This window comes from Lontra canadensis, unplaced genomic scaffold (genome assembly GCF_010015895.1).
Source record: "Lontra canadensis isolate GAN:19392208 unplaced genomic scaffold, GSC_riverotter_1.0 scaffold22, whole genome shotgun sequence".
NCBI lineage: Eukaryota > Metazoa > Chordata > Mammalia > Carnivora > Mustelidae > Lontra > Lontra canadensis.
In genome coordinates this window covers 4,705,088-4,730,882 of record NW_022631016.1, presented here as the reverse complement: position 1 = coordinate 4,730,882, position 25,795 = coordinate 4,705,088, and the positions used below count along the sequence as shown (strand labels likewise).

The following is a 25,795-nucleotide window of genomic DNA, read 5'->3' as shown; positions in this document are numbered from 1 at the left end:
GGTGGTACTGGTGTTTGAAGCAGGGGCCGTCTGATACTTTCAAAAGAAGTGGGCTTAAGGTCACCTTTGTGCACATTTCAAATTGTCTTGCATGCTGGCTGCTGCATATAATCACCAGAAGACTGTTCCTTAAACCTTGTGTTTAGAAATGCAGGTTTTCAGGTGAGGAAGTCTGACAGGCCAGTAGAGAGCTGAAAAGCATGCATCCTGTAGGAAAGAAGTGCCTCTGGGTGGGTCATTGTGGGCATTTTTTTCTGCAGGTTCCAACAGATACATGAGAATTTCTTGTTCTTTGCAAACTGCACTTAAACTTCTGTTAGACCTTATAACATTTAACAGGTGCTTTTCCATCTTGATTGTTAACAGTGGCAAGGGATCCATGAATAGGCAATTCTCCAACATCTGAGAAAGGCCCTGCGGGTTGTCTGGTTGTAGAAGGAATAGGAGTCAGTCTCTAGTAGCTACTGGTGATTCTCACATTGCTGTTTGCTGGAACTTTCTGAGCACAGCTGAAGGGTGTGAACAACGTACTGTGTGATTTGGGTTCCTAACACTTGGTTTTTCCATTATCTGGGACAGTTGCCTAACGGATTTTATCGTATCAGCATTCAGTCCAATTTGCGGGTCAGGTATGGGCTACCCGTAAGTCTCTTCATAAGCAAGCAGAGCAGAAACTTCCCAAATCTTGGGGTGGTTTTCTGTATTGTTCAAAAAACAGAGATAAATTGTGTAATATTCGTAACCTTTTGGTACATAGTGGAATTAAATTTAGGGAAGTGTTTTTGGGAATCATGTTTTATAGAAGGAATATTAAGTGTAGAACTCATGGCTTGGGCAGTTTTATTTTTATTTTATTTTTTTTTTCCTTTTTGTAGGCTCAGAACTGTAAGGCGTTATCCCAAAGCATTCTTATAAAAGCCTCATTTTGACACTTGGTTGTGGAGAGTGTACTTTTATTGTCATTCTGTTGATGTTCTTTTTAACACATGGATTGAAGACGACTTATCATATATGAGTATTCATGTGTTTTTTTTCCTGTAAGAATTTTTGAGGTATAAAGATGACAGTGGTGCTTTTAATTCATCCTCAGAAAACATGACAGGTTTCCAAGTAGGACTTTAAAGACCCAAGAGCTACATTCGAATTACACAACTAAAAATTAAATTTAGTTCTTTAAGATAATTTATTTGATGTTAAAAGCTACAAAAATTTTAATAAACATTTGTTGTCTCCACTGAAAAAAATGGTTCCTAAGCTGTATAAGACTCATACTTTTTCATTTTATTTTATTTGACAGACAGAGATCACAAGTAGGCAGAGGGGGAGGCAGGCTCCCTGCTGAGTAGAGAGCCCGCTGCAGGGCTTGATCCCAGAACCTTGGGATCATGACCTGAGCTGAAGGCAGAGGCTTTAACCCACTGAGCCCCCCAGGTGTCCCTATTTTTTTTTATTTTTTTTTATTTTATTTTATTTTATTTTACTGTTTATCAGAGAGAGAGCGAATGAGCGGGAGTACAAGCGGGGGGAGCAGCAGGGTAAGGAAGAAGCGGACTCCCCGCTGAGCAGGGAGCCAGATGCGGGACTTGATCCCAAGACCCCGGGATCATGACCCAAGCTAAAGGCAGACACCTAACTGACTGAGCCACCCAGGCATCCCACTTTTTCATTTTAACTATCAGTTTTTGTATTTAATGATTTGAAAGTTAAGTATTTTTTTCAAAAGATTAATAGCTTTCACAATCTTAATTACTTGCCATGGAATTTTCATCCTAGTAAATTTGTATTTTTTAAATGGAAATTCAGTCTGAAAGGTGTATAAGGAAGTATTTGCTCAGATTATATCTAGGCTGCTTATCTTTATTTGAAAATGAAAACTCAGCTCTTAATGTTTGAGAGCTCAGTCGAGCAGTTCATGGTTGATTGCACGCCTGAGGCGTTCAGCTTCATGATGTTTTGGTGATTTGGCGAGGTGGTAACTTGGCATAATTCACTGTCATTGATCACATACAGTTCAGGGTTAGAAGGAGTTTTGTAAAAGTCATTGATCACACACAGTTCAGGTTTGCAAGAAATTTCAAAAAGTAGGTGTTTGGCTCCCTAGTCTTGCAGGGCTCGCACTGAAACACCAGATTTTGCCAAATATTGCAGATGAAGGCAAATCCGAGTGTGTTCTGTTTTAGCTTTAAGGAGGCCAAAGGAAATATTTAAGACTAAACTCTTTTTTAATGGCTTTATAAGTATGGTTGTGTTTTGATTTAGACCTTTGAATCAGGTTAAATACTGAAGAAGGCACTGGCCATAGCGGGGACAGCTGGAGGGCGGCTGTGAACAGATCAGCCAGCTTCATATTTTTGGTAGAAAGTACTTCCCAGATATATCTCGTAATAGCATCATAGTAAAGTGCTGTCTTGAAATCTCAAGACCTGAGTTTGTTTCAACTAATCACCCTTTCAAAGCAGTCTTGAGTATCCTGCAACAGTTATGGTTTCATTTTCATGGCTGTCACCTTAGCTACAATCTGATGCTTGGAGATACTGAGGAACATGTCCTAAGTCTGCAGTGAGACTTAACACCGAGTACCAAGCAGTGCATCCCCTGGCGCTGGGCTGGGTTTGAGTGTGGCTCTGTGTCGTAGCAGTGTGCCGACTGGAGCCGTTGGAGCTCGGGGAGCCGTGTGAGCCACATTTAAAGAGACCTGTTTCCTCATCAGTGATGTCATCGTTCTAGAAAGCTTAAATACAGAAATGGCAGGAGACGCTTCTTCATTCTTAGGTGTGTATAAGTAACAGCCTAGGCGTGCAGGCCAATGCCACTGTGATCCCAGGGGTTTTGGTGTGTAATGTATTTCAGTACATTATCGGGCTGTTTTAGACATAGTGAAAAATTTCGTTAAGATTGCAGTTAAATGACAGACGTTTTGACAGCTCTTCAGGTGTGTTATTTTGATTGATCTACATTTTTTTAATTTGTTATGTCTTTGTCTTTTCTTTTTTAATTTATTTGAGAGAGAATGTGGGGAAGGGCGGAGGGAGAGGGAGAACCTCAGGCAGACTGCCCTCTGAGTGCAGAGCCCAGCTTGGGGCTTGATCCCGGGATCCTGAGCCAGTGACTGGGCCGAAATCAAGAGTCAGATGCTTAAGTGACTTTTTCTGATGGTCTGTGTCCCATCGTTAGCACACACGGGGAGAGTACCTGAGTCCCCATTTTCTCATCTAGTCTTCAACACTCATCATTGCAGTTTCATGGTAGCATTATAAGTATATCTCTTCAAGCTGCGTGGCTCTCCTGTTTCTACCTGGGCTGTGATACAGTTAGACATGCTGCAGTGTTGGCCGGGTGTGTGAAGAGGGTCATGGATGTGAGCAAGTAGAGGAAAATTGGATGTCTCATTGGTGTATGGTCTGTAAAAGGAGGAAGTTGTTAAGAGGGCACTTTAATATATATAATCCGTGGATGCTTTATTTTCTTTTCGGTCAGGTATCCTGAAGAACTTGCCTGGCACACAAATTTAAGTCGAAAAATCTTGAGAAAGTCTCCACAGTTGGAAAAGTTTCACCAGTTTCTGGTTAGCGAAACCGAATCTGTGAGTAGATTTCTTTGGATTTGTTGCTTCCCTTGAAGCTTGAAATGCTCTTTAGTATCTTGGTTGTATTTTGTCCACACTCGTCAGCCACCCGGTAGAGATGGCATACGGAGAAGTGTGTCTATCCCCTTTAATTTCTGAGGACTCCCACAGCTGCCCTGTTCTTTGGCACGTCCTGTCCAGGTGTGGAATTCGGGGAGGATCTCAGCCACAGTTGTCCCCTGGATGTGTCATTTCCTTGCCCCTCGTGGGTCTGGCTGGCCAGGGCGCTGGGGAGAGCCGCGCACTGCGCAATGAGACATCGCGTGGCGACTCCCGCCTTCTTGTGCTTCAGCCTGTTTTTTCTGGGCTCCTTCTAGTCCACCTTTGCCACACAAAACCAGCAAAACCTGAATCTGACAGCTTTGGTTCTGCACGACCCTGTGTCTTCATCCTGTCTCCTCGCCATCCCGAGTTCCCCAGTTCGGTTCTGTCCCTGAGCTGCTTAGCTTTCCCCTCGCTCCTCCTCTCAGCGCCGTTCCCTCCTGCCTCACTGGCTGAAACCAGGTGCCCACGGATTTCACTGGTGAACTTTTTGGGTTTTTTTGGAATTGTCACTCGTATTTAAAATCCAAGTTCCCCTTTCCTGTTCTCTAGTCTCCTTTTCTAGACAAGGAAACCTTTGTGTCTGCCCAGATGGCCGTCGCGTCTTGTCATCCTGAGCTCCCGGGCGGGCTTACAGGATCCCTGTGGTTGCCGGGCGTCTCCCCTTGAGGCCCTCAGCCCTGTCCCATTCTCTCCTGCCATGGGGCGCTCTGTCCCTTTAGGTGACCCGGTAAATGGCCTCCTCCCGGCCGGCTCCCCCCCCCCCCCCCCCGCAAGGGAGAAGCGAGCCGGCTGCTGCCCCGCTCCTCATTGTCTGGGTGTCAGGACGAGAAGGGGCTCCCGGGCGCTGCTTTCCGTCCGGCGGAGGTCGGGGAGGGTGGACTGAGGGCGGTGAGGTTTGACCTTCAGCAGAGCAGAGGGTCTGCGGGGAGCGAGTCCGGCGTTGCTGGGCGGCCCGACGAGCCGGGTTTCGGTGGAGGAGCCGGGCGTGAGCGTCGGTGGCCGGCGCTGCGGGGCCTCGCGCGGGTTCGCGATGGGCGTCGGCCGGGGAGGTGCCGTGCGCGGTGCGGGAAGCGGGGTGTTGGCTGCGAGGCCCCTTGGGCACGTGCGTGTGAAGGAAGCGACTGCCGCCCGCTTGTCGGGTCAGGGACCCCCGGCCCCCAGCAGCTCGGAGGCTTTGATCAAACACTTGGGTGATTGCGGGAGGCGGGCTTCTCTGGATGATGCGTAACCTGGAGCTCGGGCTCAGCGTGCCTGGGGAGTGGGTGCGGATTCAGCCGGTCTCCACAGCCGGTCCCCGCAGACTCCTCGCCGCCGGAGCCGGTGAGCTGCGCATGCGCCGGCTCGCCTGGGGCTCCGTCCGGTTCCCACGGGCGGGCGCGGGTGTGCGCGGCGCGGCGGCGGCTGCGGGCCAGTCGGGTTCAGACGAGCAGGCGGCCGCGCGGCAGAGTCTCCGCGGCTGGCGGCCTCTACCTCTTCCACTGCCGAGTGTTTCTCGGGCGTGTGGTTTCCGGCTGTGGAGCTCGAGCCGGGGTGGGGCGCGCGCGGGAGCCGGTCCGGGGCGCCGTGTGTGCGCCCGCGTGCGTGTCGGCAGAGCCCGAGCGCTGCTGGCTGCGCGGGGCTGCGGACACGTGGGGGCCGCGGCCGGGGTCTTCGTCCGGCGACGGGCAGTTCTCGCGAGGAGAAAGCAGGCTGGGCTCTTCTACAGGCAGACGAGGACTGAAATAGAAGTTTCAGCCGGCCGAGCGGGGAGGCCTTGCGGGCAGCGGCTTTCTGTCCTGTGCTCGCGGCCGTCGCTCCCTGCCGCCCAGGGTCCGGCAGGGGCCGTGTGGGCCCCCGAGAGCAGCTGCTCCAGCTTCCGTTCTGTCTCCGGGCGGTGGGCGGCGTAAGCTCACACTGCCCTTTCTTCTAGAACATCCAGGATTATACCTGGGTTCTTCATGTCTGACCGTGAGTTTTGCCATGAATGGTCATTCTTCCTTAGCCTTTTAGGTGGCAACCATTTACCCACTAGTATAAAAGCCTGTCGTATTTACGTAGGTCTTGTGTGATAGCATTAACTGTTTTATGTGAGTATTAACTGTTTTGAGTGAGGATTATGTGGTCTTTTTCTGTTGCGTATGAAATAATGCCCAATATTGAAAATTTCTGTCTTTTTAAATATCGTTCCTGATTTTTTTAAAAATTTTACTTTCTAAGGGAAATATCAGTCGTCAAGAAGCCGTTAGCATGATTCCACCGCTGTTACTCAACGCTCATCCTCACCATAAGGTATTGTGTATTAAACTGGGAGGGGCTTTGTGTGCGGACACCTTTTTTCTTAATATTATTCTTAGGTTTTGTGTGTGTGTGTTTTTTTTTTTTTCATGCCTTTGATAAAGAATGCTGTGTTTTTTTTTAGTATTTGTATATTTATTTTTGAGAATGCTCTGTTTTATTTTAGGTTCTGTTTTTTGAATTTTTGTCTTATTTAAATTTTACAGCCTGTAACTGGGTTTCTTCTCTTTTCAAGTTTGCTCACTAATGTGTTTACTGCACAGACTATCCTCAGTGGTCTTGACTGGCTCAGATAGATTGAAAATCACGATGAGCACGTCCTGAGAACTTGTTACACGCCAAGCATCGCTTTGTGCTCTTCTCACGCGTTAATGCATTTGGTTATCCACACAAGCGCGTGAGGGCAGATGCTGTCCCTGTCCCTGGTTTTCCAGATGAGGGAAAGGAGGCAAAGAAGACTAGAAGCAGCTAGCTCAAGGTTTGGGGCCAGCAAGTGGCGAGGCCCGGGAGCAGGCTGCTTACGGTGCTGCTGCTGGCAGTGTCCTTGCTCGTCCTCCCCTGAGCTGAGGGCTTCCCCTGGCCTTTGGGTCAGTCTGTTCTTGTGGAGAGTTTTTCTCCTGAGCTCCCAGAAGTTAAATCTATCATGTTGTAGAGTCCTTCTGTAAAGAAATGTGTTTAAGTGTGCAGAACAAAATACTAGAATGACTCATAAAATTGTTTTAAATTAAGTGTTGAATGATTTCTTAAAACATCAAACATTTCTTGCTTTTTAATAGATCTTAGATATGTGTGCAGCGCCTGGATCAAAGACCACACAATTAATTGAAATGTTACATGCCGACATGAATGTCCCTTTCCCAGGTATGCGTTGTACTGCTCCGTGGAAGGCCAGAATGCCACTTGTCTGGGTGTAGATGGCAAAGAGGTGGTGTCACACTGCCCATGGGCTGGGTCTCGAAGCCTTCTGCGACAAGCGCTTGGGTTTCTGCCCCTGAGAGTAGGACTGGGCATTTAGCACGCCGCTGTGACTAGTTCCCAAACCAAGGTGTTTGTACGTCGCGGCGGGAGGGTGGCTTCATTTTAGAATTATGTGGGTCTTCTGTGAAAGCCAGTGGTGTTTATTAAGCCAGAGTACGTAGACTTCAGTTTGAATCTTCAATAGTATCATTGTCAGGCTGGGTTTCTGTGTTGGTTGGTTCCGTGGTGACTCTCAGCCCACGCGAGAGGCAGTAGAGCATCCTGAAGAGCTGCTGGCAGGCCCGCGGCTTCACATCCCGCCGCGGTGGGCGGCAGTATTGGGCGTCACCTATGAAATGGGCACCAGTCCTGGACTTAAACGGGTGTTCTGAGCCTGCAGAGGGCTCAGGCCATGGCAGTGATCCAAGTGTCACCGGTGCTCCTTTCTGGGGGTTCTCTGAAATGCCTGTCTGTGGGGGTCTTACTCTTCGAATGTTTTACCTGTGTCTTTTCCCCCTTCCTCCGTTCAAGCCACCTGCTCTCCTTCTGTTCTAATGGGTGTGCTAGTAGCTTAGTTCTAAGTTGGGTTTTGGGGGTTTTTTTTTTTGGTGACAAATAACTTTGTTTAAAAGCCTTCTTTATTTTCTCTTTTTAATTATTTTTCCCAAATCAGTGGTAAAGAGCCTCTTTTTATTTTCATTGTTTTCCATTTCATGTTTTTTAAAGAGCAGTCTTGACTGTAAAATGTTTTTAGGCCATATGATCCTTTTTGCTGGTGCTAGAACCAGGAGCGAGACGGGGCGGCACCCAGGTCTTAGCCAGAGGTGAGACCAGCATCTTCCAGGCGGCCTTCAGAAGGAGCCTGGGCCCCAGCCCAGAAACGCGACTCACAGAGTCGAGAATGGAGGCCCAGCCTGTATGTGCCGTAGTTTAAATACTTGTCAGGGGATGCTGTTGTCTTCTACCCCTTTCTTTTTCCCCCCTCAGTCTCTGTTTTGTTACTAATAGAAAAGATGTTTTTGTCATCGTAATTGTTACAAAGTGAATAATTCAGTTATTGAAAAAATAAGTCTTGTAGTTTTAGAATTTTACGGGATCATAAAAGGCTGCTGAGCCGCGTTTTTGGACTGCTCTGCTTATTCTGGCTAACCTGATGCTTGGATCTTAACGTTTGCTGGATTCCTGCTTCTCACCTGCCAACCAGGAGCTTACGTGCTTCAGAAAATTACTCTGCTTTTGCTGTGTTTCACCTGACGCTATAATTTTATGTTCTCAGAGGGGTTCGTCATCGCGAACGACGTGGACAACAAGCGTTGCTATCTGCTCGTTCATCAGGCCAAAAGGCTGAGCAGCCCCTGCATCATGGTGGTCAACCACGATGCGTCCAGCATACCTAGACTCAAAATAGATGTGGACGGGAGGAAGGAGATTCTCTTCTACGATCGCATCTTGTGTGATGTCCCCTGCAGGTATTTATGTCATTCGGAGACCAAAAAGCCTACAATCCGCTAAGGAAGTCAGGTCAAATGTAGACTAATGTGAGTTGGTGCGCAAATACCCACGGAGCTGTACGCATCGTTCTTGCGGCAGCCGGTGTCAAGACACAGACTCTATGACTTTAAATTAGGAGACGGACGCTCAGAACTTTAATGCCACCGAGCACAGCAGAACGAGGGTACGGCACGAAGAGACACAAGGTGGGACGGTTCCGTAGTCTTCCCGAGGGTCAAGGAGATCCCCGAGGGGGTGGTAGTGTCATAAGCTCTTAACTGTAGTCATTCTAGGGGGAGGTGATCGTTGGGAATGACGGTTCCTGCCAAGCGCCCGCATTCCTAACTCCGCCTCATTACGGAGTGGTGGGGAGGCTCACTGGGTTTTCATGACGAGTCTCTGTTCCTCAGCACAGTGCAGTTCAGGGGTTCAGACCTTTGAGAAACTCACTGTGCCTGTATTTGTACACATACATTTCTTCCAATTTTACGTGTGTGCGTATTACCTGTAAGAGAATTTTATGGATTAACTGAGTAACTTGAGTTTTTCTAAAAAGAAAAGGAGAAAATTTAAGACCTCACTGAGTTCCCAGAGACAGTGACGTAGGCCATGGTCACCCAGCGAGCACATGGATTTGTTGAGCTCGGAGTGTAGAAATCACCATAAAACTCAGCACAGAACGCAGTGCTTAACGTGAGACGTCCGATACCACACTCCATCGCATTTAAACTCAGTGTGAGCGCTGTAAGTCGTTAGTATGAATGGGATGGCGCTTTAAAATTCCTGCAGGAACACCCTGTGAAATAAAACTTAAAATGGGTCATGAGCCACTGTTGTCTGGTTCTCCTTTAGAGCAGATGTTTTCCCATTCCTGTGCTCCTTTGACCAGAAACCTGTAACTTCTCGTGTCATCTTGGAGAATGCAGGAAACTTCTGAGCATGGAGCTGTAAGCTGAGGACAAGCTGACCGTTATGGTAGAATTCTGAGCCACCACTGTACCAGCACGGGATGTCATTGAAAGCCGTTGTATCTCATAGGGCATTTTCCTCCTGCAGCCCCTTCCCCTCAAGACAGTTAACTAGACCACCCAGGGAGATTAAACGATACAGAAAGCCAGCAGATACAGGAATTACCCCAGAAAAAAATGGGTGGGTAAAGTCAGACGTGGACAGAAAGATGAATCGGTCAAGTCCGTATGATAAAATTTACATGGAAATAATTTCCATCAAGTGAAAGTAGAAAATCAAGTGTTTGATGCATAGAAAAATCTTGATAAAGAAGTTAAATTGGCTTAATTGAATTTGCTGTGGAAAATCCCTTATGAGTGTAAGTTTATCATTATTCACGTGAATCTGATTAAAATGCCACCATTGATTAACCAAGTTGTTAAGTAACAGGATCCAAATGTCTTCACGTTTCTGTGTCCTAGGTCTGAAAATTAGTTTTGCTAGTATTTCTCTCAAATGGAAGCAAATTGATACCTCTGTAATTCTTGAATGAGATTATCTGTCGAGTTCTGTTATTTCCTTATCTAATTGAAAATTAAAGTACAATTTAAAAGTTCAATGTCATTAGTGTCCCCAGAGCAGAAATAGAAAGTTGATGGTAGTTTGTGAGAATTTAAATGGTGTCCTAATTAGCGTTTATAGTAATAAAAATACCCATTTTGTAATTAGCTTGTATATGACATAATTGTTAAACTCTGATCGGTCTACCTGGACAGAGTTAAGTTCTGAAATCCCTTACTTTCTAGTGGAGATGGCACTATGAGAAAGAACATTGATGTCTGGAAGAAGTGGACGACCTTGAATAGCTTGCAGCTGCATGGGTGAGTCGGGCTGGGTCTGGCAGGCTGTCCCACGTGGAGCAGGGGAGGGCGCTGCATTTGGGGACAGCATTGGAGCCGGGGTTGTTAACGGTCACCGTGGAGAGAGTTTGCATATGTATCAGAAGGAGTTGTTTTTAGAACCTCTTCGGAGTGGTAAACTGAACACTATACATTTTTCAGGTACACGTTAATTAAAAATGTCTTTTTATGACAGTTTCCTATAACATTTCAGGATGTCTGTTTTCCATGAAATGACCACTTAACCTTTTACCGTCTTACTCATCTTTCGTCTCTTGTTTTCTGTTCTTTTGCGTTGACTTATTTTGCTTAACATTTCGATCTCCAATACTGTGTTTAAAGACAATTTGGAAAATTCTTAGAAGTAGAAGGAAAAGAAGATCTCATAAATCAGATAACTTCTGTAATGTGTGGGGCGCTGTGGGTGGGTTTCTGCGCGTCGGGACGGTAGCACACCAGTCTTGAGTGTGTGGTCTAACACTGACATCAGTGTGATGCATTCTTAATTACAGACTTGTGGGTGGTCTATACTGTGCTCATGAATATTCACCATAAACAACTGCAGCAGCAGATTTTGTTTTTCCGTTAAATACTTTTTAACTGTTTGTTTGTGAAATAGATACTAGGATTAGAATGTACTAAGGGACCTAAGTTGTTTATAGAATGAAAAATCAAATATGTGTAAAGGTGTGGGGGCTTTGTCATGGTGAGACTCACATAATACGTTGACTTCAGTCACTAACCCGTTTTGTGCTCTGCTTGCGGCTTGTCGGGAAGGCCCGGTAGAGCAGTGAATGTGTTTACATCGACGCTGTTTTGGTCGATAGGAGACACCTCATGTGGCTTTATTGTAACATCACTGAAGACCTTAAGGAGTTGTTTTGTGGGAGTTGTTGATTTTGTATTTTATTGTAAGCATGTCGTAAGAACTTGCAGTAAGCGTGGCGGAACGGGTGGCGTGTGTGCTGCGTGGGTGTGTTTGGTCTCGGGGTGACCAAGTGTCTGGCCCTTAGCTTACAGCTGCGGATCGCGACGCGGGGTGCTGAGCAGCTGGTGGAAGGCGGTAGGATGGTGTATTCCACGTGTTCCCTCAACCCCATTGAGGATGAAGCTGTCATAGCCTCTTTGCTGGAAAAAAGTGAAGGTAAGCGTGTGGGACACATCAAGTATGAGATTCGTAAACGCGTCGTTTACTGCTGCGGTATATATGCACGTAGACCTTTTCTGGGCACTTGCTAGTGTGATTAGCCGGTAAGCCCTGAAGTGAGCCACCCTTGCGTACGGCGTGCTTATGCAGTGGGTTTGTCATCGTCGATGAACTACGAGGATTGCCTCCCTGGTATCTAATCTTACGTTTGAAAGATTAGGTCAGTCCTTATCACAGTGGTTTTTTGAAAAAAAAAATCTTAATTATAAAACACTTGTAGCTTGAAGTTTACTGTTGTTTTAACTATTCTCAAATGTGCGTTTTGGGAGTGTTGAGAACACTCACATTGTCGTGTAGCCAGTCTCTAGAGCGCTTTATCTTGCCAAGCTGAAATTATGGACCCATCACAACTTCCCGTTTTCCCACCCCACTGTCCTCTTTTTTTTTTTCTAATTTTATTTATTTATTTATTTACTTATTTTTTAAGATTTTGTTTATTTGACACAGAGAGAGAGATCACAAGTAGGCAGAGAGAGAAGGGGAAGCAGGCTCCCTGCTGAGCAGAGCCCGATGTGGGACTTGATTCCAGGACCCTGAGATCATGACCTGAGCCAAAGGCAGAGGCTTAACCCCCTGAGCCACCCAGGTACCCCCCCCCCCCCCCCCCGCCATTGTCCTCTTTGCTGTCTCTGGAGTTTGATCACTGTTGGGACCCCACAGGTGGAATCAGAGTGTAGGTGTCTTTTTGTTGACTGGCTTATTCCACTGAGCATCCTGTCCTGATGTTTCCTCCGTGTTGTAGCGGGGATCAGGGTCTCCTTCCTCCAGCCCTAAGGGCTGAAAACGCCGGCTGTGTGCATGCGCCGTATTCTGTCTACCCACTCTTCTCTCCGTGGACACTTGAGGTGTTCCCTGTTTTAGTTCTTGTGACCAGTGCTGCGATGACTGTGGCTGCACAGGTAGCTCTTCAGGACCCTGCTTTCAGGTTTTGGGGTGTATATCTCGTGGAATTGTCAGTGATACGGTAATTCTGTTTCATTTTTGAGGTTCCCCCATTTTACATTCCCAGAACCCAGGGGTTCCCACTTCTTCCCGTCCTTGCTGGCGGGGCCCTTGTTACCTTCTGCTTTCTCAAGAGTAGTCGTCCTAATGGGTGGGACGTCCTAGCGCATGGTTTCGTACGAGAAATTGGACAGATGGTATGAAATGTTTTTAAATGACGGTTTCCATAATGGTTTGATGTAAATTATTTCTTCTTACATAAATTTGCACTTACATATATATATAATAATATATATAAAATGTTAACTTTTCCCATCACACTCTTCTTAAAGCTAATAATGAGGGATTTCAAACTAGGATTTCAGAGTGGAATGTTTCCACATTCGCTACACACGTGTGTATGAAGGAAGCTGGAACATAAACACCGAGACCAGTATCCCCAGCTGTCCTGGTTTCCAGTTACCTTGTTTGCAGTGCTGACTGACTTGTGCTGTGTAGTTTGCTCTCTAGTTGTTCTCACTCTCGGAGTCCTTGAGATCGGAATTGAGTACATTGTGTTTATTTTGTTTGGGTATGCTTAAGTTGGCCTGGTGTGATTTCTAAATGGTGTTCTTTGCAGGGTCATAGTATCTGTGTTTGTGGTGGGACTTCATTTCAGAGGCATGTGAGGAGAATTCGGATGGCATTGAGTGGTGACTGAAACCACAGGTGTCCTGTGCTGCATCATTTTCTTCCTGGGCTGGTGGGGTTCCACTCTGGGTTTGCCGTGACAGTCATCAGGCACAGTGTGGTCTCCATCTTCGTCTCTCAGAGGCTTCACGTGTCAGCAGGGCTTCATGGCAGAGTTGTCCTTTGCCGAACCTTGCACTTGACGGTGACTGAGGATCTGGGAGCAGTGAGGTCCCTGCCTGAAGGAGCTCAGATCTGGCTGCAGGCAGGGCGGCTGATGAGCATTCGGTCTGCACACGCTGGGCCAGCGTTCCATCTCCTGACCCCCACGCTGGCGGGAAGTCCATCACTGCTGAGCCCTGCCTGGGCAGGGGGTGCGGGACAAAGCCAGCTTCTGCAAACCTGCGCTATTAGTGTTCGCTTTTAGAAGGAAGACAGTTCAGGTAGAGCAGTGCAAGTCCGCACGATGCTTTTGTCAAAGATTTCTTAGGAGGACACTTCTGCCTTGAGGGCTCTCTTGCGTTGTTTTTATACTCGTCCGAGTGTCTGGTAGCTTCCGTGGGGCTTTGTTCGATTTTCCTCTTCCGTGAGGCTGTCCAGTCTCTGATCTGCGGCTGGAGGTGTGTGTGGAAGGTCCCACTGTGGCCCCATCTTGCAGCCTCTCATGATGTTGTTACTGTGGACGTGTGTTTTTAAAGCTGGACTATTGCTCTGCTGGACAAGTTTTGAAAACTTAACTTGAACCTGGAACAGAAGATTTACAAATTTTCACAGTTCACTATAAATGTTACTATTTGGCTGTTTACTAGATGGGAAAGCATGAAGACCCACGGCCTCTAACTGGTGTGTGTCTAGAAGCCAGGAGTGGGTGGAACGCTCGGATCCTCCTGGCCTTGTGGTGTGTTCGCGGGGCTGGGGGGCCGTGTGCCACTGCCCCGGGGCTCATGTCGGGCATGCCGCATGCCGTGGGACTCCATAGCTGCTATGTGGTTCTGTGGCTTCGCTGGTAGTAACTCACGTGCCACAGTGTCACTTGTTTTAAGGGTATGACTAGTGACCTTTATGGAGTGTCTGTGCACAGCCGTCCCCCCCTGGGCCCCGGCGTGGACCGTTTCTGACCCCCCACGAAGCACCTGTGTGTGCTCCTGGCCTGTGCCGTCCCTGCCCCAGGAACCAGTGCCTGCTTGCTGTCGTATGGAATTGCTCTCCCTGGGCATTTTGTAGAAATCAAGCTACATGGTATGTGATCTTCTGCATCTGGTATTTTGCATTGGGCAAAAGGTGGACTTTTTTTTTTTTTCTTTTTTTGGTCTGTAGGTGCTTTGGAGCTTGCTGATGTGTCATCTGAGTTGCCGGGACTGAAATGGATGCCTGGAATTGCACATTGGAAGGTAATCTTTCTGGGAGGACTCTGGCTCCTAAAAGCAGGTACAGCTGGCCAGGCTTGTCCGAGTCGTGCACATTTTAAAGCACCCACTCTGGGGTAACGTCAGTAAATACTACTGCTGGTTGTGCCGTCAGTTTGGCTTAGAATTAATTTCAAAATTCTATTGAATGACAAATGGTACGATTCCACAGATATTTTTCTCTGGTTTGGGAAAGCTTCCCTGCCTTTATTTTGCAATTAGAAATTAGCTTTGTGTATTTTCATCCTTATAAGTATAGCTGTGCTGTTTTTTTATTACTGGCTGGGATTCAAGCTTCATTTCCAATATGAAACAATTTGCTTTTCAGTTTTAAACCAGCAACAACCTGAGACTTGTTTTTAAAAAAAAATCCTACATGGAAAATGCTCTTTTACAAAATGACTGTTCTGTTTGATAGAATACAGGATCATCTCACTTTTCGCTCCCCACACAGTCCCAGCTTTGGAGAGCAGTGAGAGTTGGCGTTTACCACGTCTGAGAGCCTTTACTAAACTGTGATTTTCTTCTTCTTCGGGAGTGTGGTGATGTGGAGTTCTGCCCTCTCCTCTTCCAGGTCATGACGAAAGACGGACATTGGTTTGCGGAGTGGGAAGAGGTGCCTCACAGCAGACACACCCAGATCCGGCCCACCATGTTCCCACCAAAGGACCCGGAGAAGTTACAGGCGATGCACCTTGAGCGTTGGTGAGTCTGTGGGGCTCGCAGAGGTTTGGGGAGGCGGGGGGAGGGGCCTCCAGCATTCCTGCAAGGCCTGGGCCGTGGGTGTGGCCGACCTCAGGTGTGCGAACTCGCCGGAAAGAAAGTAGTTCACGTTTCCTGTTCGCTGCTGGCACTGAGCGTTCATAAATACGGCAGGTGGGGAGGATCTAAAGGCTTGAACTTCGCCTGCTCCCTTAACTGTGTGCACAGCGTGCGCTGGCCGTCCCGTGAGGGCTCACTAAGTACTGACCAGAAGACATGTTGTCTCTGTCATAGGTCTTCTTGCCAGTTTTTGTCTTAATACTAAAAGGATGTATTTTGAATCAGTTAAAATGTGTGCATTGTGGGGTTTTTTTTGTTTTTTGTTTTTTGTTTTTCCTCAGTCTTAGGATATTACCACATCATCAGAATACCGGAGGGTTCTTTGTGGCAGTGTTAGTGAAGAAGTCGTCAATGCCGTGGAATAAACGTCCTCCAAAGGTGAGCATCTTCTGAAATAACGCGGCATATCACATAAGCTTTCTGTGCGTTCGAGGCAGACACTGGCAGAAGTTGGCGGAACCAATTTTGAAGGGTGGAGAGCAGCTGAGCATGAACGTGTGTGGCGGGGGCAGGGATTCATTTAAATTTTGAGTTTTCCAAAAAGCAGCAGTGTCTTAAAGGGATAGATCCATGAAAAAGGCAGACTTGGAGGATCACGTTCCTTCTGCATCTCAAGTCCAGTTCTTTAATAAAAATTGAAAAGACATAATGACGGCCCTGTGGCCCAGAGTCAGAGCCCCATGCTGACTTCTGTGCTCTGTGCCCTGGGGCTCACTGGAGCCCACTGCAGATGGACAGAACTCCGCCGGCCTCAGGCCAGCCTGTCTTCCCCTTGGCCGTGAGGGACAGTGACAGGGACTTTGTCCAGGCCTGGCCAAAAAGGAGGCAGAGAAGACCCAAGCCGTCCTCATGGGTTGTTGTAGGAGGCCCTGGAGCAGGGAGGGTGGGTAGGCGAGCAGCCTTTGAGCCTTCCCATGTGATGTCTGCTGGCCTCCTCGGTATCAGCCTGACATTTCTTTCGCTAGTTCCTACCTCAGCCTTTCCATAATGTCGGAACATGGCTGGGATCACAGTCTGAAGGTCAGTATTTCTTTCAGACGAATGCTTACAAGGGAGCACAAAGAATGCTTAGACTTTGGAGAGGCAGAAAGGAGACTGTTCTTGGGATCTGGCCAACCCACACGAACGTGTCCTTGTCGGCCTCACAGTGGCCCAGGAGTGGACCCAGCACGTCCGCGTGGGCACCGTGCTGGTTGTGGGAGGCCGGAGAGGGCTCCGCTGTGCCTGGTGGTCGGCAGCTCCTTGGCCGCGGACTCCAGGGTCGGGAGCTCCCAGCAGCACTGTCGCTGACACGTGTTAGCTCCATGTGTGACTTCCGCGGGCTTGCAGTCACTTTTTTAAAGTGTACACAGGGGGCGCTTGGGTTGCTCAGATGGTTAAGCCTCTGCCTTCGGCTCAGGTCATGATCCCAGGGTCCTGGGATTGAGCCCCACGTCGAGCTCCCTGCTCAGCGGGGATCTGCTGCTTCCGCCTCTCCCTACCGCTCCGTGCTCACGTGTTACCTCTATCTCAGATAAATAAATCTTTAAAAAGTAAAAATGAAAAAAAGCACAAGGAAACAAGCGAAATTAATTTCAGTACCTGGTTTGTCCCAGTATACATAGAAGTTTACTCTGTGGTCATCGTGCAAGTTGCTAGTAAGTCATCTTCTGTGTCTCACACTGAGTGTTTGAAGCCACGTGAGAGCACAGCCGAGATCACTCTTCCTTGTGCTGGTCCTGTGGCAGCGGTGAAAAAGCTCGCCCTGGGTGTGGCTCCAGCACCACGTGGCACGGGGGTCGAGCCGATTGTGTGTGCGCACTGTAGGCTGCGCGGACCTGTCTGTCGCGGGACTGCCTGCAAGGACGAGCGTTTGACTGTTCCCAGAGGCTGCCCGCTCCCTGCTCCGGTGTGCGTGTGGCTACGGAGAAGGGCTTGCTGTCACGTGCTCCTTCTGTGATGATCAGCCTTGCCTTTCCTGTTGCTGCTCCAGCTCCACGTTCCTCCCACGGAGGGACTGGGTGTGGGTCGCCTGCCCTGCACGTGGGCACGGCTACACGCTCTTGGACTGCATGGCTGACTGAGGCGTGTGCCCCGACGTAGAAGTGAGGGGACCTGCAGGCGCAGAGCTGGCCCAGAGGGCACCGGGGTGGAGGGGTTTGCACTGGAGCTGCACTGGGAGGAACCGGGAGTAGCATTTCTAGGATCTGAGGGGGCGGGCAGGGTGTTTGGGTGACTGTTTTGTGTTTTCCCTTTAAATAAAAGGTATTTTCTGGGAGGCAGTGTTGCATAACGTGGGGTCCCAGCAGCTCGTCTGCCTTTGGGCTTTGTGACCTTGGGGAGCGTGTTTTACTGTTCTTGCCCAGGTGTCCTAATTGCACCAACCCTGTGACTTGTTAGGACACGTCGTTTTAAATAAGTTTTTGTATAATATCTTGTATAAAGTGCATCTGAAGCAGTTTCAGTAAGTCAGCTGTTTTGCTCTCTCTGCCAGCCAGAGCGATCCTGTGGCCCCGGTTTCAAAGTTGGTTCCCTGTGTTCCCCTGGGGTGCGCCGTGTCTGCTTCCCGTTCCTGGGGGCCTGTACCCGGGCGGCGGCACGGGCCATCGCAGGCTGCAGTTACTTACACCCATGTGCCAGCCCCGCCTGCTGTTGTCGGGATCGTGCCTGACACAGGGGAGGTGCACGCTCACAGCTCTGAGTGGAGTTGAACCGGCTGTGTCCTCGGCCTGTACTGGGAAATGGCCTCATGTGCTCTTTATGGGAGGAAGGTAGACACTGTGCCGAAGACTTCCGCACATAACAGCAAATAGACTTAAGATATTTCCAGAACATTCTGTAGCCGTCTATGTGTGAAATGCCGTAGAGAAATAGGATGGGTCTTGTGTAGTGAGTGTTCATTTTTTTGCAGCAGTGTAAAGTGGGTTGTGCTTGGAGTGTAGACGCACTTGTCCCCTGTTGCAGATACAGGGTGAGCCGCTGGTGGAGCCCAGAGAGTCTGTGCGGTCCAGCCCTGCACACCCTGCGGAAGGAGCAGCTGTGGACCCCGCCGAGCCGGAGAGTAAACCTGGGATGGATGACACAGACATCACAGAAAGATCTGAGAACGTAGAGAACAGCGGAAGTAAGAAGGACGGAGTGTGCGGGTAAGAGAAGGGGTTCTGTGCTCCCTTGTGCCTTCCAGCCCCTTAGCTTGCAGGAACGTGGGGCCGTCCTGCAGCAGGTGGGTGCCGCTGTGTGCGGCGGGGCCGGATACGTGTGGAGAGCCTGGGCCGCGTGGGGCTGAGCAGGAGGGCTGGTGGGCAGGGGGAGTGTGCTGCTGGCCTGTTGCCTTAGGACCGATTACAGTGCATGTTTCTCGCCCTGATTCCCTCCTCAGTCCTCCTCCATCTAAGAAAATGAAGTTGTTTGGATTTAAAGAAGATCCGTTTGTATTTATTCCTGAAGATGACCCGTTATTTCCACCCATCCAGTAAGGATTAATTCATCGTGCTAAATTGTTAAAATTTGTGTACCTGGTTGCATTTGGCCACATGTTTTTATTTAGTTGTGTATAGCATCTGTTTTCCATTTGTAATAGCTTGGTAGAGCTGGGTGACACTTTGGAGTATATGTGAGCTGTGGGGAGTCTGTAAGGTGATCGGGGTTGGGTTGGGGTAGTGGTGGGGGCTCGACAGTGGCCCCCGAATGTTCCCGGCGGAGCTTCTAGACCCATGGCCACAGCCACCTGCCCAGGTCCTGTGTGGGACTTGGAGAGTGGGTCTCGGTGGGAGGTTGGGGACCCCAGCTGGAAACTGGTAGGTGGAGCAGAGGGAAAAGGCGCTTAAGTTAACAGGCTCCGACTTATTTCTTCCTGCTTAGTTAAGTTTCAGTACCCAGTTACCACGGTGGCACGTGTGCTGCCCTGTGGCTCGTTACCTGTCTCAGTGGGCAGAGGGTTGTCAGGTCACCAGAGTAACAGGTGAGAGAGTGGAGGCGTACTTGTCCGTGAAGGTTCCCACTCTAGTTGTTCCCGGGGACTCGGTCAAGTGTGGACGGTGGGCGCGTGCGGCAGAGTGCAAGCGCTCTGAGCCGCAGATGAGACACCGAGCTTGTCCGGGGAGAGCGTGCGGCGCACCTGTCACGTTCGCACCAAACTCGTAAACGCTCTGGCTCGTTTGTAGGAAGTTTTATGCGTTGGACCCTTCATTCCCAAAGATGAATTTGTTGACTAGGACTACGGAAGGGAAGAAGAGGCAGCTCTACATGGTCTCCAAGGAGCTGAGGAACGTGCTGGTGAACAACAGCGAGCGGATGAAGGTGTGCGCGGCGGGGCCGCGGGGCGCAGGCAGGCCTGGGCGCCGGCTCTGTGTTCGGAGCGGGCAGGGGACCCCGGCTCTCCTGGTCTGATGCCGGCCGTGCGGATCATCAGTTCTCGTCGGCTGCTCTAGGCCCGCCTCAGCTGAGAGCATCAGTGAGGCTGTGGGAACCCTGCTTCGGTCAGACTTGTAAAGCTTCCCTTCCCGGCTCAGGGCTGTGCCTCCTTGGTGTACAAGGGCATATTTTAGTTGATTATCAGCTTTTACTTACATGTGCGTGTCCTCTTACTGTCTTACGTGCAGGTTATAAACACGGGGATAAAAGTGTGGTGTCGGAATAACAGCGGTGAAGAGTTTGATTGCGCTTTTCGGTTGGCACAGGAGGTAATTTGGGACGCGGACTTGGTAGCAGCAGCTGGTGGTGGATCCGTGGGCGTGGGTGCCACGCAGCTGGGCTGCTGCCCGCGGGGAGGTGGGGGCTGGACAAGGTGTGTGCCAGGGCCTCGGGGACAGCAGGTGATGGTTCTTACTCATAATGGTGGCCTCTCTTTATTCACACAGGGAATATACACGCTGTATCCGTTTATTAATTCAAGAATTATCACTGTATCCATAGAAGATGTCAAAATTCTATTAACCCAGGAAAATCCATTTTTTAGAAAACTTAGCAGCGAGACCTACAGCCAAGCCAAGGACTTGGGTAAGCCGTTGGACTTGCATAGAGGCATGACTTGTCCTCATAAAGACGACGAAGACGTGGGTGTGCAGTCTTCTTAGAGTCTCTCAATCTTAGATTTTAATACATCGTGGCTTTCTTTCTGCTGAGACTTGTCAGCTTTCAGAGGGCCTTGTGGAGACAGAAGGCACATCGGAGTGTACCCAGGCACAGAGGCACCCCACGGGTTGCCCTCCTTCCCCAGGCCACGGTGGAGGGCTGTGCCGCCCACCAGCCTGTGGGTGTCTGCATCTGTTAGGCCCTGGCCATCCCATGAGCCAGAGCCCCGAGTGCCTGCGGCCAAGGGGACAGCCAGGGCAGGTCCCCGCAGGGACGCAGGGCATGTCCCGGTGCTCGGGCTGGTCTGCATCCCGTCACGAGGTGCAGGACGCTGACTGACGCAGACGTCATCTTTGGCATTTCATCAGCTGGGTTGAAGCCGGATGCGAGTGTTGCCAGCTCCTGCCGCGGCCTAGCCAGCCCCCCAAAGTAGATCCTTGGTCACGTTGTTGTTTACGCGTTTTATAAACTTCCACTTCAAGTTATTCTAGTGATATTTTCACCTAAGAACAAAAGTAATTCCACCAAGAATTCTGATCTTGTTTATTTTTTTATTCTTGTTTATTTTTTATAACTTTATTCACTGTTTCTGACTCAGCTGGTCCAAAAACTGCACAAATCAAGTTACTGCAATTACGGGGTTGTACGTTTTATCCTGAAACCGAAGGATACAAAACATGCTGGGTGGGATCTGGCTCCTGGGGGCTCAGGCAGGAGCTGCATTTAAAGTAGAGATTAGTTTGCACTTGGCTGCTTCTTTGTCTTAATCCCACATTGAGATGATTGTGGTATAATTTTTGTCAGTTTTTATGTGTGTTTCATGCTGTTTCTGGAAGTTGGAGCAACTGTTTGTTTAATCTTCAATTTTGAGAATTAGCTAGTAGTTAATCCCCCTCTCCCCACTGCTGGGAGAGACTTTCTGAGCTGCTGCACCGACACCCCGAGCGGTCTCACGCCGTCCCGCCACGTGGCCGGGACCGCCCCGCTCGCTGGTGGTTCTGTGTTTTTAGAAAGAGAATGCTCTTCTCCATGGAGACTCTGCAGGTTATTTGCTGTTTTCTCCGCAATGCTGGACACACGAGCAGCATCGATGACCGGCAGGCTTTGCCAACACGTGTCTGTTTCTCTTCCAGCCAAGGGGAGCATCGTCCTGAAGTATGAGCCAGACCCTGCGTAAGTGTGGGCGCCCCTGCCGGTGGGGGAACTGGGGTTGGTCGCGGGAGCCTTTGACGAACGTTGTCTTAAACGTAGTGTCGTAGAAATTTTAGGACGAATATTACTGTATATCTTCACCAGAGTACTTTCTTTTAGGACATTGAGCTCAGACCAAACGTATTTTCACTGAGATAATAGGATGTGCAGTACTTCTCTATGGCTGAGAAATCTGGTTCTGATTCCTGTCTTAAACAGAATGAACGGAAAGGTTGAACAGTTGAGAGAGGTCAAGGCTTTCTGTCTCTACCATGGGTTCAACCCCGGTCTGTGGGTTCCCGATTACGCATGCATCGGGCAGTGTTGTTCCAGTGTGGGGTGTGGGGTTCCCTCCTGCCTCACCGCCGTCTGTGGTGCTCACAAGTGCCCATGCGGCCCTCAGGAGTCTGCGGAGAGTAGGCGCTGAAGGTCCGCGCTCTCCAGAGCGGGGCGAAGAGCTCGGGAGTGCCCGAGGCAGGATTTGTACCCAGGACATCTCACGTGTCACAGCCACGTCTTTGTAAAGTAAAATACCACTTCAAGGGGAGGAAGGAAAATGGGGCACAGGGCTGGAGAGGGATTTGGGGGAGAGTTTAGGTGGAGCTATGGGCAGTTCTACGGGAGGTGGTGTTTGGCCAGACTCTGAATGGCAAGAAGGAAGCAGAGAAGCACCAGCCTGAGGAAGGAATGAGCTCAAAGGCAGCCTGGGTAGAGCTGGCAGAGGGGGCAGGCCCAAGCCCCCTGCATGGTCTACACGGTCTCCAGCTGCAGTGAAGACAGTAGCCCGGGTGTGGTCCTGAGTGTGCTTGTGGGAGACAAGGTGCACAGCAAGAGGGGGCAGCATGGAGATGGGAGGCGGGTGCCAGGGGCCTAGTGTTGGAGAGAGGTGCACGTGGGGTCCTGCGGGGCTGCGTTTGCAGGTCATGCAGACCGGGGGGCTGTGAGTGCAAAGGTGCAGGAGAGCTCAGGGTCGGCTTCGGGTTTGAGCGGCGCAGGTACCCTCCAGGAAGGGGAAAGGTGGGGGAGAACGGATACACTGAATCTGAAAATGCGGGACTAGACCGCAGGAGACGGGCAGGCCGCTCTGCGGAAGTGTTGGGAATTGAAGGGAGAGGTCATTCCAGGTGTGCATCTTCAGGGTTCACGAGTGTGTCAGTGCTGCGTCAGCCACGGGCTTGATGCCAGAGCTCCTGAGGGCGGTGTAGATGGGAACCAGGGTTTATAGGCTCTCGTGCCAGTATCGGGGTCCAGGTCTGCGAGATGGGAGCAGCCAAGGCGGGGGGACGAGGCAGGAGAGAGAACGCACAGAGCGGAGGAGGCGGGCCAGTATCTGAGCTGGGGGAGCTGGTGTGGACTGTGCCTGCCAGCCCTCTGTGGGGCGGAAAAGCGAATGGGGCTTTCCTGGGCCAGTGGCTGGGTCAGAGGAGGTCTAAGTGGGGGAGCGCTCAGCCTGCTTCTGTACACGTGGAAAACCCAAGAAAAGGAAAACGGGCTGTGGGTTGCCGGGAATGAGGGGCAGTGTCGCACAAGCATTTAGACCGGGACCCAGAAGTGGGTTTGGAAGGTCTGGATACTGTGTGCTCTTCCACTGTCCCTAGTTCTGTGAGCTGGTGCTCACCGGCATAGGCAGGTGCCAGAGCCCTGAGATGGAGCGACAGCAAGGGTTGGGCGGTGGGGACTCTTGTCTTTTCCTGTCATCGTGTCTTCTCAGTGTACCATCCAGGCTTTACCCAGGGAATATGGAAAGGTACTGAGGTGTTTCCCTCTGTGTCATGGTTTATTTCTCTCATTGGCTCAACCCTTTCTTTTTTGCTTGGTATATTTTCTTTAAATCTGATGGGTACCCTCCTGTGTTCCTTCCTCTGTCCGTGACCCTGCTGCCTGGCATTGAGCGGCATAGAATGGGACGTAGAGTTAATTGGACGGGGCTCTAGGGGCCAAGATGCTAGAGCGGAGTCACTCCTGAAGGAAAACGATGATGTGCATGGTCCTCGGGAGGGGGCACGTGAGTTACACAGTAACTGGTGTCTCATCCAAGGGACGGGGACTTGAAGCCTCCTGGTGAGCAGGTGGGCATGTCTGTGTGGCAGGATTCAGCAGAGTCAGGGAGGTAGGGGTGCTTTGGGCCCCAGTAACACTGCATGCAGGAAACGGGCGAGCACAGTGTGCCAGGGCCTGTCTTGTCATGTGGGTGGGTAACCGAGAGGAGTTGGGGTCACCCAGTCGGAAGGTGCGGAAGCACGGAGTGCGGACAGCGTGGGCGGTCTGGCTCCCGGACGGCTCTGCACAGCTGAGGCCTCCCAGCTGGGGCTTCACCTTGGAGAAGACGGAGGTGTTTGGAGGTTCTCATGCTGAAAGTGTGTATAAACTCTGGATGTGGGGGTTATTCCTTCAGGAGCTTTTAGAAAGAAAAACTGGCCAACGTGAGCATGTTGGGACTATTTAGGACTTGCTGCAGGAGCCAGTCTTCATTTGAGGGAACTCCGGAGGATCACAGAGCGAGTTGGCCCCCAGTGCTCTGGGCATACTGTTCTTGGAAGGTCACCTCTTTATCCTTCAGTGGCTAGGAAGGCACTTGATACTCACACACAACCACTTTTTTGTAGGAAACCAGACACCCTTCAGTGTCCCATTGTGTTATGTGGATGGCGGGGAAAGGCCTCCATTAGGACTTTTGTGCCCAAGAACGAACGGCTTCATTATCTCAGGATGATGGGGCTGGAGGGGTTGGCAGAAAAGAAGAAGGAAGGGACTGTCGTGGCTCAGGAGAGTACCGACAGCTCTGGGCTGCCGGAGGACGAGGTGAGTGCCGAGCACGGAGCGGAGCAGGCCGCCAGCGCAGATGCCAGCGAGGACGCCAGCGCGGACACCAGTGAGGACGCCAGCGTGGACCCCGCCTCGGATCCCTCAGGCTCTGCCCCCGGGGAGGCCGCCCTGCCACGATGAGGAGGTCCCTGCGAGGAGGCCCCGGGACTGTGTGGGCAGCCCAGGGTTCCCCTTCGGTGTCCCAGGCCAGACCCAGAACTTCTGACCTGTAAAGTACAGGACGTGGAAGGCTGGAGACGGATGGAATGGTGGGAGAGTCGCGAACGATCTCAGTACTGCTTTCACATATTTTTTTAGCTTTGTTAGAAGTTGCTCATTACACTGTTTCTTTTGCGAATCTGGGTCCGCTGAGTCTGTGGCCAGCGGTAGACTGTTGCCGTTAGTCTTGCTCTTAAGAAACAAAACTGCCCTTGCGGGAATGTTCAGGTTCCTTTTGTTACGCCTTTATTGGTCTGTGGTCTGGTGTTTCTTTTTATTATTTATGGAGAGAATCTATAACTCCTTGTGGGCCGTTGGAAGACATCCTGTAAACGTTAACAATTGTGTGCAGTTGCACATTAGTGGTGCGGCATTAACACGCGGTGGGTTAGCATCTGAGGTCTCAGATGGCTTCTGTGCCTTTGTAACAAAAGGTAAAATAAACTCTTTTTTCTCAGAGTAAGAGCTGTCTTGTGATAGTGTGAGGTTTTGTGTCCTTTTATTGAAGGGAGTGCTTTGCGATTCTAGTTTTTAAATGGGGTTGGGATCCTTGGAACAGTGAAATAAATTATTAATGATGGTGTGTGTGTGTGTGTGTGTGTGTGTGTGTGTGTGTGTTTACTCTCTGTGAGGGGGAAAGAACAAACTTATTTTTGGAAAAATGGAAATGTTAGTTTCCCAGCATTCTCGGCTCCTAAGAGGAATATTAATGTAAAGGTTGCTCTCGAGGGAGTAGACCAGACGTGAAGCCCTTCCCCTGGGCTCCCCATTGTTCCGCAGATGGCAGCGCTCACGCCCCTGCTGCTCGGAGGGTCAGGTGGACGCGGGCTGGGTGGGCAGGAGGGTCGGCGGATGCAGGCCCGATGGGCCGGGTGAGAAGCATCCGCAGCCCTAGCGGGGCTGCCTCAGGCACCTTTGTGGGGCCCCAGAGGGGATGCTCATCAGGCAGGAGCCGCAGGGCACGTCCCCGCATCACTTAACGGAGTCCTTGCTGGGTGCCAGGCAGGGTCCCAGGGGCCAGGGACGCGGCTCAGCGTCAAAGCCAGTTTCAGCGTCTCCAGGAGAGAGTGGCGTGGTGAATCTGTGTGTCCCCGTCCCCCGCCGCCGGCACAGTCGCTGGCAGTCGTGTTTTGTCAATACCCTAGCTTTCTGAAATACTTGGGAGTCTGCTGGGCCCCTGGAGCTCTGGCTCCCTTTCACGGAGCCTGGTGGTTAGAAACTCAGATCTGGAGTTAGGTGTGTT

The 25,795-nt window shown here is 50.2% G+C and overlaps 1 protein-coding gene across 1 annotated transcript; it reads left to right on the top strand.

Moving 5' to 3' along the window:
• The first annotated feature begins 3,457 nt into the window (after positions 1 to 3,457).
• On the top strand, positions 3,458 to 24,631 carry NSUN2 (NOP2/Sun RNA methyltransferase 2). Its single transcript, XM_032861850.1, has 16 exons — positions 3,458 to 3,583; positions 5,867 to 5,938; positions 6,721 to 6,805; positions 8,178 to 8,370; positions 10,147 to 10,221; positions 11,253 to 11,383; positions 14,375 to 14,448; positions 15,038 to 15,168; positions 15,567 to 15,663; positions 18,229 to 18,410; positions 18,644 to 18,736; positions 19,428 to 19,563; positions 19,866 to 19,946; positions 20,124 to 20,262; positions 21,471 to 21,510; positions 24,135 to 24,631. Exons 2-16 carry the CDS (start codon positions 5,897 to 5,899, stop codon positions 24,472 to 24,474), a joined length of 1,839 nt encoding a protein of 612 aa, XP_032717741.1. The 5' UTR covers positions 3,458 to 3,583; positions 5,867 to 5,896; the 3' UTR covers positions 24,475 to 24,631.
• The last annotated feature ends 1,164 nt before the right edge of the window (positions 24,632 to 25,795 follow it).

Coding starts and splice junctions, on each gene's coding strand:
- NSUN2 (XM_032861850.1), top strand. CDS start 5,897: ATGATTCCACCGCTGTTACTCAACGCTCATCCTCACCATAAG. Junction 10,222..11,252: donor AATAGCTTGCAGCTGCATGG/GTGAGTCGGGCT, acceptor TCTGGCCCTTAG/CTTACAGCTGCGGATCGCGA. Junction 19,564..19,865: donor ACAACAGCGAGCGGATGAAG/GTGTGCGCGGCG, acceptor TCTTACGTGCAG/GTTATAAACACGGGGATAAA.